The sequence below is a fragment of the Melopsittacus undulatus genome, chromosome 7, assembly GCF_012275295.1.
Source record: "Melopsittacus undulatus isolate bMelUnd1 chromosome 7, bMelUnd1.mat.Z, whole genome shotgun sequence".
NCBI lineage: Eukaryota > Metazoa > Chordata > Aves > Psittaciformes > Psittaculidae > Melopsittacus > Melopsittacus undulatus.
Window position 1 is genome coordinate 42,372,527 of NC_047533.1, and position 17,281 is coordinate 42,389,807.

General features: G+C 34.5%; 1 protein-coding gene across 1 annotated transcript in view; it reads left to right on the top strand.

The window, feature by feature from the left end:
- Window positions 1-17,281, top strand: part of FSTL5 (follistatin like 5) — a 304,494-nt gene that overhangs the window by 235,195 nt on the left and 52,018 nt on the right. Inside the window, exon 10 of the mRNA XM_031048784.2 lies at window positions 818-952. Coding sequence (XP_030904644.1) covers window positions 818-952 — 135 coding nt within the window. The remainder of the gene's footprint in view (window positions 1-817; window positions 953-17,281) is intronic.

Here is a 17,281-nt window from a genome sequence, read left to right on the forward strand (position 1 = left end):
TGATTTTTTTTCCCCAGGTTAAAGTATCTATACACTAGCTTCAAGAAAAAGATGGTCTGAAAGGAGTATTGCACCATAACCAGGTGCCCCTTCTGGTCCATATTTTAGAATGCCTACAAAGCTAGTTTTGTAAAATAGATCCTACAGTTGAACAAGGATACTGTACTTCAAATGCAATTAATCATTGATCATTTTATTACTCACATTGCATAATTTAAAAGACATCTGCGTGTGAAACCCTGACTGTTCATATTCCTATTCAAGCTGACATACTTGTGGTTTCCATAAGCTTCTACACTGATGTAGATGGAAAATTCAAATGCAGCTGTTTTTTATTGTTGTTACACTAGAGTCACACAAAAAATAAACTCATGTGCCTCTGGTTACTAAAACCAAATAATTTTATTTAAAATGTTATTTAAAATGTTGAAAACTTAGCCCATTATATTCCATGGAAACCTGGGTTATTTTGTAAAGCCAGTGACAGTGTCAAATGACCAAATGCAACGTAATAAAAACCTAAAATTCACCTGATTTTAAAGACAACCATAGTCATTTAAACATGTATAAAACCTCAGGCCAATATTTGGCTCTGAAGTGCAAAATCAGCTGAGGCATTCTGGATATCTGTGAGATGAATAATAGTGCATGTAATTCACTAACCAGTTGAACACCTTTGGATTAGTTTGGCATACCTCCAAGTTATGAACTCAGGAATGAAAATGGTTTAATTAGCATGAGCAGGGAAAGCCTTCTGAATGTACAATTTGAAAGCACATTAGCATGTCTGCATGTTGAATTTTTCCTCTCCTTTCAGCAAATGGTAGTGAGGTTCACATTAGCAATGTGCGCTATGAAGATACAGGAGCATATACTTGTATTGCAAAGAATGAAGCAGGGGTGGATGAAGACATTTCTTCTCTTTTTGTGGAAGATTCTGCTCGGAAGACCCGTAAGTAATATGAGAAATATAAAAATACATGCAGCCCTCATTCAAACTTTAAATCAGTATTAAAAACTATGAAACACTAAATGAAATTACCATATATAGAGAGCTGATTAAAAAAATATATTTTAAATAATGATATCCAAGAGTCACCAAAGGCAGAGTGTTTGAAGAACAATCTGAAGTTTATTTAGAAGCAAAATGAAATCTCTGATTCATTCTGTGAATTGACATATTTTTCATGTTGTTAAAATTTGGATAGTTTCCTCATGATGGATTTGTTGCATGTAAATGGAATATGAAGGGAAAAATAACTGCATGCCTAAGTAAGGCAAAGCTGTAGGCTTGGTGTGGTTTCTGGGAATTGGGCGGGGGTGGAGAAAGACCTTTTCCAGTCTTCCTGTATCTTCTTGGGATATACCAAGAGTCCAACTTGGCCCTCAGAACATGAGAGTCATGACAGGACTTGATCTCACCTGCTGGAGTGATAAGCAGGTCAAGATCAGTGCCAGCCTGCCCATACTATCTTATGTCTATATAACTGGCTCTCCTAAAATGTGGAGCAATGGTGACCACATTCACTTGCTAAGCTGGGAGTTCAGTATGCCAAAAAAATCTCTACCACTATCAAAAAATAACTTTCTTTATTCTCATTTGAATGGATGTGGGGCTTATTATAACCTTGTTTATCTATTATTTGTCTTCCTTGATACGTTTTTCCCCTTTCTTTCCTCCGCTTGAAAAAAGATCCATTCCAGAGTTTATGCTTCACCCATCTGTTTTTTGCCTCTTTTGTTGGGCTTTTTTTATTTTTTTCCTTTTGAATCTGTTACTTTAATGAGTACTACATATTCATTACAAATCTATCTAGTAAAATGATATTTTACTAGTGAATCTAATTGCATTAACTAAAGGCATTCCTATATATCTAGAAGCTTATTCAACTGTGCCAACTACTCGATAGAAGATACTAGAGGCAGAATTAGTAGCACTGCAATTCTGCCTGACACTTCCTGGGAAGAGAAACTGAGTTCTGTTATATCTAGGTTTATTAAGCCTTAAATGTTTCAGAGGAAATCTTCCATGCAGAAAAAAGTGTAGAATCCAAATGGTAATGTCTTTACTTAGCTGCTGTCAGTAACACTAATTACGGCTGTCATTTCAAAAGTCTTAACATGTTTTCTTTTTTAAGTGTCATGAAAATGACTGCTCAGACATTTCTGAGAAGGCAGCTGAGGATAAATAAGTTGTTTGATCATGCTGAATTTCTAGAAATCTGGTAATATGGGGTAGCTCGGTCACCTCCATTTGCCTTTTGCAGTCTGTGAAAAATGTTGTGAATGTTGCCAAATTACAAAACTGGAATTTGTTTGGCCTTAAAACCAAAACATTTATATCCAACTGTCAACTTCCCAAGTCGTTTAGTTACATAATCATTGTATCCTCTGAAAACCTGGTGTGCAGTGAGTGTGCAGGAATATCCACATCTATGCATAGTACAGTTTTCAGGAACTGTAATATGTTGCAATAACTTTAGATCATCTAAATTTACAAGATTTGTAAAATCTACTAGCAGTAGTTTGTATGGGTGTCCATTGCTGTCATGAAAGATGTAAGTACAGGGAGAAAGAATATAAACCTGGTTATTTCTAAGACAATTCATTCAGAAGACACAGACTCCTTCCTTCCTATAAAAGTTCTATGTTGTATGTTGAAGGGAGGCATTTTACCATTGTGTTCCTTGGTGTATGAACTTGGTTTCCTAAAAAACAATGGATGTGTAAATATACATAGTTCATATCTGCATAATTATTTCATTCAAATATAAGTGGAACAGATATTTACCTGAGATGTTTACTCTGATACTCTGGCTTGCCTGATTTGAGTCAGAAGCGTATTTCTGTATATGCAAGAAGACTAAGGTATGTACTAATAAAAAAAAAGAAGTTACTGTCAATATCATTAGCATAGCTACATGAATAAACTACTTTCACAAGGTACAGTTTTTGGTAGATGATACTTCTAAAAAATATTTATGTTTAAAACAAAGTCCTTTTCTATTAGGGAGGAGTTGCTGGTATTAGAAATCTGAAATTAAGAGTAGAAGGGCTTTATTATTCACTATTCTCTTCTTGGTTTTGCATTTCTCCCAAAACACTGGTTCATGCAGCGAATTAGGGATTCTTGGGGAATAAAATGACACAGGTAAAACCACCTGAATAAGATTGTGGGCTTTTAATTCCCCACCCACATGTTTTAAACACAATGATACTACTACTTGAGTTTAGAGCCTGCTGATTAGGTCACAAGTTATATTCTAAAGATAGTCTCTGGTGATGTAAATGTGATTTCATATGATCTGATATAAACTATATCTGTCATAGATGACATTTTTATAAATCATTTTGCTTTTATGCTCCTTTAAGGGAATAAAGCAGCAATGATTACTTTTTTAATATTTTTTTTTCTTCTTACTGGAGTACTCTCTTCTGGAAATCTTAAGATAGTGCATTGAACAAAAGTAGAACAGATTCTCACTAGCTCCTCAGTTAATCTGAGCTTGTCTACTTTTAAAATGCCACATAAGGTAAAAATCATAGCAAAACAAAAGCATTTCAAAACATAGAGTTGATTTGCTATTGTGAGGGTAGTGAGAACTTTTTCAGCAGAGCATAGTCATATAAATTACAATTGCACTGCATTGAGCATGACAGTAATTTTATAAGCCACATAATGAATACAGAACATGGTTCAAATTTTACCAATGTATGTATTTCATACAAAGTTTAATAGTCAATGGAAATGTTTACTTTTGTACTTACCTGACCCACTATTTATGTGCATATAAAAGCTTTTTGGTTTTAATCATACTTTGCATAATAAGCTAAATTTTGGTAATTATCTGTGGAATCTCATTCAACATATCCTGTATTTGTTATGTGCAGAATTCACTACAGTGCTTTGAGAGAAAAAATAAATATATGTAGCAAAAATGGCATTCCTAGCTCATTCCTTTGGGAATGGCTAGTGTAAACAGCTCCTAGGAGAAAAATATTTCTGTCACCTCTGTCTAAATTAAAACTAGTTGTATTACGGATAAATAGGTTGTTAAATAATAAGAGAAGCTTTCCTTTACCCGTGTGCATAAAAATGTTATCAGATTGCTAAGTTTTCAAAATTCACAGCATTGGTTACAGAGATGTCTAATGCATGTCTGTATTATAAACAGAAGAGAAATACAGTGAATTGCAGACCTATAGTGAACTGTGGGAAATGTGATGTTGGTAGCAAAAATAAATGTCATGCAGGTGCAACTTATGGGTGCCAGAGCTTTGTTTATTTTAAAGTTTCCAGATTCAGAAATTTCAGTTCCGATTCCCAAGAGAAGTCAATATATGTTAATGGTAATGATTTGTCATCAAGATGGTAATTTGAGATAGAAGTGAATAGAAAATACTGTGAAAGACTGTCATCCACATCTGTTCAGTAGGTGCCATCACTGAACACCGAACCAGTGTTCTGTCACATATAGGTAGAATTATTAATAGTAGATGACAGTCTCAAGAATAGTCTGGCCTCTTCTTAGCATCTCAGCCTTTTCCAGTGTGCACTAAAAATAAAACTCCTGAAAATATGCTTTCATTTTGGCATTGCCTCAGGTGAGAGGAATTAAATTATTTTCTTTAAAATCTGTTAGCTTCAGTATTGTTTTTAACAGTTAACTCATTGTGTAGCTGAAATTCCATATACTTTTACATCTGTGTCCAAACACACATGCATTTTTTGTTAGACTTGTGAAGTTGTAATGGAAATATTTAATTTTTATTACCTATATAAACCTCTGCTATAACTACTGCTTATAAATGTCTGATGCTGTCTATTAGCATGCTGTTTAATTCCTCTGCTATCAACCATTTAGATTAAAGCTTTCTGGTTTTGCTGTCTCAAGCAGCTTTTTTTGTTGCCTCTGATTTTTAATGTTTCACTAATATGCTATGGCTACTCCTGAAACAGGCGTAGGGAAGAACACCAGAGTTTACTCATATTGAAAATGCTACAGTCATTTAACAGATAGCTTTTTACATTACAATCCGACCTGATATGGGTGGCTCATGCATTCAGATTATCACCAGAACATACTGCAATAAAAGCAGAGATTTCTCTGGTGTTTGACAGAGTAAAAATCTCCAAGTAATCAGTGATTTATATAGTGGGTGGACATTTCTGGGGAGTTTGGTGGAGTTCCGAAGATGCCATTCAAACCCATGCTTCAGAAATACCAGAAAAGAGTAGATTCTCAATGTAACTGCTTTTTTGGGGGTTGTTTTCTTTTTTTGCTTTTCTGGATGTGAAAGTGAGGATAACTCACTTACTTCTCGTGCTCTTGGCTCCTTCAGTGATCCTCCAAGCAGCATCCAAACAAGTTAAGGAAGGAGGAATAAGAGTAAATTGAAGAACTGTAAGAGACCTGGGGAGAGGGACAGTGGAAGAGGCTGGTAATGTGGGGAAGAAAGGGAGGACACAAGCAACAGCAGGTGTAAGAGGACAGGTTGGTGAAAACACTTAAAAACTAAAGGAGAAAGAGTGTGAGGAAAAAGCAATAGGCATACAGGGCCAAAATGATCTCTTAAAAACTACCTAATAATCCTCTATAAGATGTGGAGTTGCATCAATGACTGTCTGGGCACTTTAATGTCTTGTCATTAAATTTCTGTGATCACACAGCGGCAGTGTATATCTTACACTGCTGCTCCTTTTTAATACATGTGGAGAATAACGTTACTTCTAATAACAATTAAAACAAGTAAGAGAGATATCTGAGAAGGCTGATTTTTTTATTGTTCTAGTAAGCGGAACATTTTAACTTGCCTTCTAAGACAGCATATTAAAGTATAAGTGTATATTAAAGCAAAATCTGTAAACATGAAACAAATTAGTCAAAAGAAGGCTTGTACATAGAAACAGCCTATATTGCGAGGTAATTTTGATAGCATTTATTTATCTAGTTGTTCATATATTGTTTTGTCTGTCTCTAGAAAAAAGCAGTTGGTTTCCCTAATCTCAGTGTCTAAATGCAGTTTTGTTCATTAAAATCCTAGTAGTTCTTCTTCAGGCATTTGTGTCTGCTGCCTCTATATCAGACCTGAAGTCAGCTTGTGTGTGTGAAAACCTGTCTTTTTTTCCAAATTTACCAATTGCTGCAGAGCCAATTGTGAATTGCCTAACTCTCTCTCCTTGAGAACCTCTGAGTATGTGTTGAAAGGTTGCTATTACGTGCTTTGAAAGCCTTCTCTTCTTCAGACTGACCAAGCACAGTTCTTTCATTAATTTCATAATGCTGTCTTTGTTCTCCCTTCATGCCAGGAGGGCCCTTGCCTAAGAATGTTTAGATTCTTGTAATCTCTGTTGAAAAAACTGTATTTTAATCTGAGAAAATTTGGCCTTAATCTGAAAGCGTTTCATGAAAATGCTCTACTGTAACTGGAAACAATTTATGATTATTATGACATTTCTTACAAATGTAAAACATTTTTTTAAGCTTTTCCCACTCAATGTTAATTTTTCTGTATTAATTAGCATCATTCCTCAACTGAGCATAAGTTCTAATTGTCTTTGTAATTATCTAAGGAGCCTTCTTTATTGGCTTCTTACATACCTTTTTAGAACACTTACTTTATGGTGCCATGACTTTGATAATCAACAGGATCATGCAGCGTACAGTGAATAGATCTGTACAGCCTATTCGTACAACAGTAGCATCTAAAATATTTCTGAATGCAAGAACCATGCTATTTTAATTCTCTAGAGACTGGAAATTCTTTTTGTGCTGTGAATTCAATTTTCCCTCTAGTTTGCAGTTAAAGCCATTGAGAATGAGATAGCTGTTCTGGGTGATAGCTGGATAACCCCTATGGTGACTGGCAAAAACATTCTGGGGATTAACGACCTAGTCTAAATCTCGTTGAAGACAGCAGTCTCCCCTACTGTCATGATCCTCTAATAATACCTGAGAGAACTCATCTGTGTTAGAAGGAGTCTTTGGCGTAATCGCATTTGTAACACAAATAGCAGTTTATAATCTGGTTTTAGTTTCATTCCAATGTAGTTTTATTTTTCAGAACAGATATTTCATGGATTCGTAGATTTAAGCATGATGGAACCATTTCATCCACCTCTAATCTGTCTCCTCCATTTCACAAGACATTAAACTGTGTCCTGTTCTGCCTGAATATTGATCTAAAGTTTTGTTTGCCTGAAGTGTATAACCCAAGAAATGCATCTACCTGAGTTAGAGACACAAAGACTCAAAGAATCCCACCTTTCTCTTGGTATTTTGCTTTACTAATTAATCAGTTTCAGTACTGAATAGAATAATGCTTAGTTTCCATTTTGAAGTCAGTTTTTCCTTCAGTTTCCTCCTTTGATTCTAATTATTCCCCCAATAAATTGATCTCTTAAGAATTTTTGCCCTACGAATATATCACTGTTAAATACTGATTACTTTTTCTCATACAAACTAAATAGAAGTTTCTCACAATAAGACAGTTACTGTTGGACTCAGATGGTCTTTTTGCTTTGAGAATTGTAATTTGTTTTGGTATGGTTTTCTTAAAAATGGAAAGTGCTCTTTGCAGGAGCAAGTGTATTATGTATTTCTTTCATGTTCTGGAGAGAGGAATACATGCTTTATAACGTTCTCTGCTTCCACATCCACTGAACCCTTGTAACTTTTTTCCACTAGTATCAGAAGTGGAATTTTATATTTATATATTTATCTACCACATGCCCTATATCCTATCAGGCCTCACTTTCCAAATCCTGCTCCTTCCAGCTGTCTCAGCACCTCAGGGTAGACATAGTCTGCATTATATTTCCCTGGATGTCTAAATTTGCATATGCCTATATCAGATGTAATTCATTTTAGAGATGTACTTGAAAAAGTAATTCAAACAACTTTTTGAAACTCTTGTTATTTATCATAACAGGTAATTTTCAGACTTCTTAGGAAATTATTTTATGTTTGTTTACAGATCATTGATGAAAATAGGTAAGACAAAACTCATTACCCATTGCTCTGGGCACATTCCAGTGCTGTCTTCTTCACCTTTTACTGATGATTTATCAATGAAAGCTACTTTTTTTGAATACTCAGTTTGGTAATTTTTAATTCAGTTAACATGTACTTCACTACTATTGTGTTACTTTAATCAGAATACTCTGTGTTAACAGAGGTTTATCAAAATTCTGGGTTACATCTGTATGATTTTTTACATTCTCAAACTTCTAATTGCATCAAGGAATATAATCAGGTTTGTTTGAGAAGACCTGGTTTCAATTAGAACACATTAGCTGCCCTAAAATTACATTCTCATCCTTTGATTTCTTACTGAGTTAATTCTGTGTGTTTTCTTTTGTCTGAGACATATCGCAGTCTAACTAGTTACTTGAGTTTCAGGAAGTGAGAGATACACTAGGGGCATATGTAGTGGTACACCTCGAATTTTGTGATTTATTCTGAAATTTATTCAAAGATAATAGCACCAGACCAAACATCTAAAAAATCTTTTACCAGATATTTTTAATACTTCATTTGGACATGGTTGTTTTAATTTTTTGTCTTGAATACACATCATTTACATGCTTTTTTGTTCCTTTGTAAGGTAGGAAGTATTTAATCAGGCTCTGTTTTCCTGCTTCTGTGCAAATACAGGACAAAAATATTTACAGAGTAATATTGTCAAAATAACACTGAAAAAAGAGTCAGGTTTGTATCAGTACAATTTAAACCTTGAATAGCTCTGGTATCACAATGTTTTCCTTCTACCTTTGGCAACCATCTGTGATGATTTCTGGGGTCTTTGCTTCAGCATTGATTGTAAAGGATTACGAAGCTGCTGGCAGTTCTGTTAGCACAAAGATGGGATGTTAATTGTAACTGAGGCTACTTCTTTTCTTAAGGACTGCTATTTCTCTCTTCTTTTTTGTAAAGGGGATATTTATTCTAGCACTCCAACATCTCTGCAGTAACTGATAAAGGTGGCCTTTCATTTTCTACCTTGCAGCACACACAGATGCATTTAAGGAACTCTCAAATCTTTTATTAACTGATAGCTTTCCCCTCCATACTACTGGATTTAGCAGCATTTAATGTGTGAGTGCACAAATTGACAGCTCCACTGCAAATTTATGTTGATGGCTACCTTTGATAGCCATGAACACAGATATTCATCAACTCAGTTTCTAGCAGCCATAAGGCAAACCAAAATCATCAGCTTGCTTTAGTTGAAACACTGTGTGAAAGCTGAGGATTTACATATAGAACAAAGATAACTTAACAGTGAATCTCGACAATATATTTTTATGGGAAAATGGAGTGGGCAAGATGTTACTGCCTTTTTTGTTGATACAAAGTACAATAGTAATCACAAATAGAGGAGGAATAAATAGTAGCTTCCACTAGGGCATTTATTTATTTATTTAGGTTACATTCAGGACCAATAGAATTCGTCCAAATTTCAGTTTTTAGTTAAAGTAAGGTTAGCTGAATATGGAATATAATACATAGCTAAGGAGTATAAATAAACCCATTTGTGAGCTCGAAAAGAAAAAGATAAGAAGGAAAAATTATAGCAGCATGGGAATATTTAATTGAAATAATGTAATGGAGTATAATCTACAGATCTAAAAAAGAAAGTCTGACAGTACAGAAAACAAAATAACAAAAGGTTGATCGTCAAAGACAAGGGAATAATTTTAAGGGGTGATTTTCAGATACTTAAAATTTTTATCTTCACTACTAGTGAAGTATTTTGAAGTAAAATTGTTTTAAACCATTTTTTTCTTTCTCAATGACTTTGACAGGCATATTGGTTCTGCTTTGGTTTCTTAATTTTAATTTAGCATAATTCTATCAAGCTAGAGCCATAGATCATGGAAACTTGTGCTCTTCACTTTAAAGCTAAACAGTTTTGTGGCTTTGTAGCTGTTTATTTTATTTGCTGTTTTTTACAATCATTTCTCTTAATGAATTCCAAAACTGCATTTTTCATGCAGTTTAGTTTGCCATCAATTAATATGACTTCTTAAGTATTTATCTAAATTTTCCTGAGACATACATGTGCACCTTGGGGAGACAACTGTCATGACAAAAAGTTATCAAGTTATGCCATTAAGGAATTTTCAAGACCAGTTTGACAATACTTGATGTCATTTTAATATTTAGTAGCTTTAACTCTTAGTCATCAATCACAGCCTTACTTAGTTCACTCAATCTGACATCATCATATATTGTGAAGCAATATGTAAGGATTCTTTCACCTAGTCACAAAAAAGAGGATAAAAATTATCTGCCTCATGCACTGTGTCCCAGGGCTAAATTTAAAAAACAATATACCTGTTCCATGCCATTAAGTAAATCTATTTCTAACTATGCCTTTTTTACAAAATGTCATAGTCCTATCACCTAACCAGAGATAATGTGATCTGAACGCTACTGACTTGACAGGTTTACGGCCATCATAAGCAACCAGGCATCTCTACTGCCTAGAACTTGGAATGAGACTAAAAGCCTTTTGACTGTGATTTATGGCCAAAATTCTCTCTGAAAGGCTTTATGCAACCTTAATAGAATCTTCCTGTCACAGCTTATACTGAATGGTACCTATTTACCTAATTTCCTCAGAGATAATTTATGCTGGCATTTTATTTTATGGTCGAGCTAAACAATTTTATACTTGTTGACAGTATTGTAGGCAAAGACTTTATTTCAAACTTCCAAGTATAGGGTAGAAATTCAGCTCATGAACCATTTTTTATTCCTATCCATTGCAGAATGGATTGAGTTAGGGACTTCAGCATAATTCATTATGAAGATTTATATAAAATTGAGTAAGCTAACATGGGCATATTTGACCAAATATAAAGCATCAGCAGTGCCTTTAACTGATAAATAATAGTTTAATATTCATAAACCCAGACATTGGTTTATTGTATTAACCTAACCTAAAATGAAATTAAATTGCATGTCACACAAGAGTAGAATGTAATTTTGACAGAATTTATGTTGACATAATTACTTTTAAAATAGTTGAAAAAAATAGAGAACTTTGAAAAAAAAAAGTTTACTTTATAAGTAAGTTAAACTTTACATACATTTGTATATTGACCCAACAAATCCGAATTTATTCTAAAATAAGAATAAAATTAACACCAAATATGTGCATAAATGTATTCATTCTGCTTAACAGCGGAAATTGACAAAAAGCAAATCACCTTAACCCCATCTTTACTTTTAGCACTACTATTTTAAAAATAATCATAAAAAACTTGCATGGTTAGCAACCCGATAGTAATAATGGTATAGATAAGGGCATGTGTTATACATTAGAGATATGAGAAAAAAAAAGAGTAAGATAACAGATACATTCTCTTTATGATGTGTATATGATTAACCAGAACAGTTGACAGTGGTGGTGGCCATCAGTGAAGTAAGCAGACATCATTCCTTCAAACATCTTGATATTACTATTTTATGGAATTAAAAGTGCAGCAGGTTATGTTGGGACAATTCTGAAAAATAATGTTGAATTCCACACCTTTGCCATATGACCCTATTGCATCTTCCTCATTATCCTATTTTCTATTAGATCCATCTCTTGCCATTATGGATTAAAGGCTTGGAAAGGGGCAGCAGTTTCTTGTCAGAGGGTGCAAAGTCTAGCACAATGAGCTGATATGAAACTGTTGGTTGTCAGCTGCTATAGGCTGATAGAAATTCAGATAAAATATTTACAGAAATTTTAAATGCAAAGCTTGTATTTTAATGAGACAAAACCTGGAATTAACAACACTGGTTCTATATTCAGGAACAATCATTATTTGCATTCAGAAGATATCAGTGGATTTTTCATCCTCTATTTATTGGAATAATATATAATGCGGAGAAGATGTCTTTCTACTGTTTTTCCCTCTTCTTAAAGGCATTTTAAACTTCATTGTTCTCCTGCTGCAGAAAGTTAGGAAATCTTTCAGATGCTGAAGTTTTAATTGATACAGCTTTGTTTGAGTACCAGTGCACCAAAATGACATTTTATGAAAGCACCTTATTTAGCTTTCCTTTAGAAAGGAAAAAATCAGGGTATTTAAGCACACATGCATGAAATAGGTCCAAAAGAATGAGTTTTCAATTTAAAAATAAAAAAGGAGTTAATAGATCTTAAAAGCTCTTTCAGCATTTTCTTGGATAATAGCCGCTGAAGCGTGTCATAGAAGAGATAAAACTGTTCCTAGAAGTTCCTATTGTGCTTCAAGCACAGATTTCTTTTTCTGAGTCTTGTTTCCCTGATCTTGTTTTTCTCTGTATATATAGAGTATTGTGTGCTGATCACTGATAATGTGAATATCTAATTATATTACCAAAAGGAAGCAGGAGTGTACATTTAATTTCCAAACTCAGTGAATGTCAATCTTACAAATATAAATATATATATATATATATACACAGACACATTATTTCCAGCTGTTATGTTTGAAACTAATGTTTGGCAAACAGAAAAGTAGGGAAGAATATCAGTGTAGCTGACATAGCTGAAGACTTTGACATTTTTATTGAGACAGAAAAGTGAACATGATGACATATATTATCAATGTGACAAGAGGAGTAGGATATAGACTCTATTTAGAAAATAACATTGTAGTACCCTTGCATTCATTTAGTAAGCAGAAATACCGTGGAGTTTTGCAGTTGTTTCCATCCAAAGGCAGTAACACTGCTGTTACAGTCTGCTACAGAATTTCATGAAGTGCTAAGGACAGAGTTTACTGAAAGATGCACAACCTATTACTGTTTAGCCAACATAGAAAATGAATAACAAAGATGAAGAGTAGGCTTTCAGATGTGATGTTAACTATTGACAATCAAAGACTGGGTCTGAGCACAGAAGCATAGAATAGAATAGCTATGTAAGTACCATGAAGAGTGATTTTATGGAGCTATAAGTGCCCTTAAAAAAAAAAAGAAAGAAATCTTCTTTCAGGAAAATGTGGATTCTCCCCTCTGGGTGGGTGGGGGGAGAGACATGGCACAGGGTTCATTTTAGATGTCAGTATAAAAGGACCAACAACAATTAGTGTAATAAAACAGCTGTTTTAATAAGACAGAGTAAAAAGAGGAATATATACAGCAAGTAAATCTTATGTCCCTTCAGATGCTGGCCACCCCACATGCATGTGGCTTCAGATGAGCTATGTTAACTTTAAAATTAATAAGTGTGAGCCTTTTAAAGCCCTTTTTTTTGTCACACAACCTTTTTTTTTTTTAGCATAACTTAGAGCCATACATACAATTTTGCATTAATGTGTTCTGTATTTAGCATCTTAAATCATCTAATTTGCTGTGTAGTTCCACACAGTTGAATAATTATAATTACTTATTTTCCTTCCTATGTCAACCCTAGAAAAAAATCTACTGATCAAAATCAGAACTTTATGTCTAAATTTACGGGACCTCAAGTGCCGTATATTACATAGTCCTTTCCTCACAATGTGAAGAGAAAACTAATTTTAAAGACAATCTTCCAAGTTGCCCTGGGGAAATTAATTTGCTTTATTACAGAAAAAGACTATATAAGATGACACAAACACAGAACTGTCGTCTGCATATAGAGCCAGTGTCTGGGCATGCAGGGATAGTGTTGGAAGTTTCAGCTTCTGAACTTTGCAGCTGACTCTCGTGAAGGATATGAACAGCAAAAGATAGGCTTCCATAGAGACATCAGCAGCAAGAAGGCTAGGGAGAATATGGGCCTTCTGCTGAGTGGGGCAAAGGAAGTAGGGCTGGAAGAAAGCTGATGCAGCTCTTCAAGAAGAGCATGGAAATTCCGAGACATAATAGGTCCATCAGCTTCATCTTGATTTCTGGGAAGGAGATGGAGTCTGGAAACCATTCCCCAAAACATGAAGGACAAGAAGATTTTTAGGAGCAGTCAGTGTAGATTAATGACAGGGAAATAAAGTCTGGTCATACTTCTGCAACCAGGTGACTGGCAAGGGAGGGTGAGATGAGGAATGGATGTTGTTTATCTTGTCCTTAGAAATGCTTTAGACACTGTCTCCTAAGATAACCTAGACAAACGGATGAAGTTACAGGGTAGATGCACAGACAGTGGGTTGAATTGAAAATTGGCTGAACTGACAGCCCCAAAGGTTGTGATTGGTGCCACCAATGCCACCCAGGAGCCAGTCACCTGTGGCATACCCCAGGGCTATTTCTTTGTCCTTTCTGTCAAAGTACAAATGACTGATTTAACACTTCAGCAAAGAGCAACAAACAAAAACACCTTAGCATTCCGTCTTCAAAGTTATCAGCTTTTGTATAGAATGGCTTGGCTGCATAGTGCTCACAAGGCAGGTGCTTTAATTGATGGGAAGGACAGTACTATATTATCCCAAATTCTCCTTTTGGTGATGCTATCTCTGTATGAGACTTCAGTTGTTTTCATCCTGCAGTGAAAATTTCCATAGCTCTAAAGTCATATAGTTCTCTCTTAAGCATTCTTCTTACACAAATCAACACCTCTTTCTTTTTGTCTAACTAAAATAATTCAAGATCTCTGAAACCTTTTAGTTCATTTTTTCTGTAATTGCAATACTGATGATCTACTGATTAGGTCTTTATTTAAAAAATAATAGCTGTCAATAAAACATCAAATTAATATTCTATCTCATTATTACAATTTACAGTCAAAGGTCTAGTTCAGGAGAAAAATCAAATAGTTTAAAAATAAGCAGCCAAATGTTATTTAGAAGAGATATGTTAAATACTCTGTTCTTTTCTGCCACTGAAATATAACAGTAAATCAAATCCATTTTGTGCTGTCAGCACTGGATGTAAATCTAAGAGTCATGTTGTTGTTAGCAGTTTAGTCACCAAGCAGTTACATTAAGAGCAGCCAGATGTCTGGAGGACACACACGTACTCAGCCAAAGTAATGAAGACTTCCTTCAAAACTAGTCTCTTCTGAAAGCAATAACCTGGAATCAGAAAAGCAAGTGTACAGGCTTGAGAAATAAAATATGTTGGTACCATTTTGACCTGAGTGGTAGTCCAGCAGAAATTCTCCTTCCTGATGTAAGGGCTTACTACGCAGTCTGAATAAGTGACAAGATAGCGCATTCCATTTATCTTGGCATTTGGCAGTTTACTGGATCCTAATGGTTCAAATATTAAAGAAAAAGATAATATTTGAAAATAATGCACACATAATAGTGCAGAGAATTAAGCCGTTTTAAGATAATAAAGCACAGACTGAGCATGTTCGAAAGTTGCACTGATGTGTCAGGAAACAAGGAATTTTTATTCTGGCATTCACTGTCACTTCACTGCAACAGTATTACTTTTATTTACGTGGTGATCTCTCATTTGTACACTTCAAAGCACTGAGGGTAAAAACTAGGCATGACTGTAATTTTAAATTGGGATAACCGAATGACACAGTTTAAATATTGGGTCTGAAGTCATATAATGAGGTAGCTCTGTGGAGAAAATTTGTGGGGAAAAAAGATAAAATCAGAGGACAAAAACTAGTAGAGGAGAGGAAGGAAAAAAAAAAACAAAAACAAAAACAAAAGCCCTGTAGCTCTGTTACCCTGAGTTATCCGGATCATGAACTTGTCAGAAGGTAGATTGATGCTTTTTCCAAGGACCCTTCTATATATTTTGGGCTCTATATATTCTTTCAGAACTCGAGAATGAGAGAAATGCTGCACTACTTCAGGGAAAAAGCCCATTTTGGTCCTGTCTTCAGCAATGCCTGGTAAAAGATGCTTGGGAAAAATGATTGTCCAGATGTTCCTGCAGTGATACTTGTTCTTTTTTCTTATCTGGAGCAGGCAGTAGCTGAGGGACTTTTGTGTACCAACATAGTTTTTAATAATGTGTCTTCCATTACTTTATTCAGACTTTTTCCTAAAGCTTTTGCAACACATTTTTTCAATGAGCATCACAACTTCATTGTCTATGTGTGAGGTAGACATGTTCTCCTTTCCTTTAATTTTTTTCTCACTTTCTTAAGATCATTACTTTACAAAGACTTTATTTTTCAGTGATGGTGTTTTAAACAATTTATGTTGAGCTCTAAATATTTTAAATTTGCAAAATTATATTTGCTTTCTTTTTTATTCTCTCCAGGCAGAAAGAGTAAGATTAATTAGTTTTCATTGATCTCAAAGATCCAGTTGTAAACAAGATGGCTAAATGCAACTTATTTTTCCATGGAAATAACCAACTTAAACACTTAGTGGATACCATGCCATCTTATAGTTCCTATCTTGGTCTTCCAAAGATAATGTCAACCATTATACAGCATGACAACTTTGATAGCATGGCTGGATTATCTTTGATGCATTTAATTTTGCATGTTTCTGTCATAACTATGTCCTGAAATAAATCTCTTCAAAGTCCAGTGCTTAAAGGATACTATGAAAATTATATCACTGTAATTAGTGTGCATAATTTATGTGTTTGAAAACACCACATTTTTAACGGATTATAAAACATAGTATTGATAAAGGCTAATGGAGCTAACTTGGGCGGTGGGGCTGTAGTAGGCGGTAGTGATGTTTATTCCAGTAATGTGTCATAATTATTTCAGAATTGAGATATCATTCATGTTTTTTTTCTTGTTCATTTGTGTTTTCTGTTCTCTTACATGCTGCAGTTGCAAACATATTGTGGCGAGAGCAAGGTACTAATACATATGGCTTTTTTTGTATTTTCTGAATTATGATGAAATGATCATCTATTGTTCCCTTTGTGTGCTCTGTGTTGGAGAGGTTTTTTTTTGTTCATACTCTGCCATTACATTATGTTCCCCCTTGCAACATTCCAGGTATTTAGAAGGATTTAAAGAAAAAAATACAGTGGAAAACGATCCTTTAAATGTGCATGTCTTTGTGATTTGGAGAGAGAGAAGGAAATAAGCTGTTGAAAAAAAAATCAGACAGATACTCAAAGAAGTACCGCAGGAAGCTCAGATTTAAAATGTAGATCTTTAATTTTTGTTTATTTTCTGACATGATAAAGCTTCCAGCCAATCAGACTGTATGCAGTTGGGATTGATCTTGTTTGAATCATTCTTATTTGACAAAATTATAACTTTAAACAATGGAATTAAAATTCAGGCACCTGTTGTTGCTTAACGAGACAAGGTATTTTCTTCTTATACTCAAGAAGGGTTTATATAAATGTTATATAAAAGGGTTTAAATAAGTGTTGGGAGAAGGAATGGAAGTTTGTAGTTTGTGACCAACTGAAAGATAAATATAAATAAAATCAGT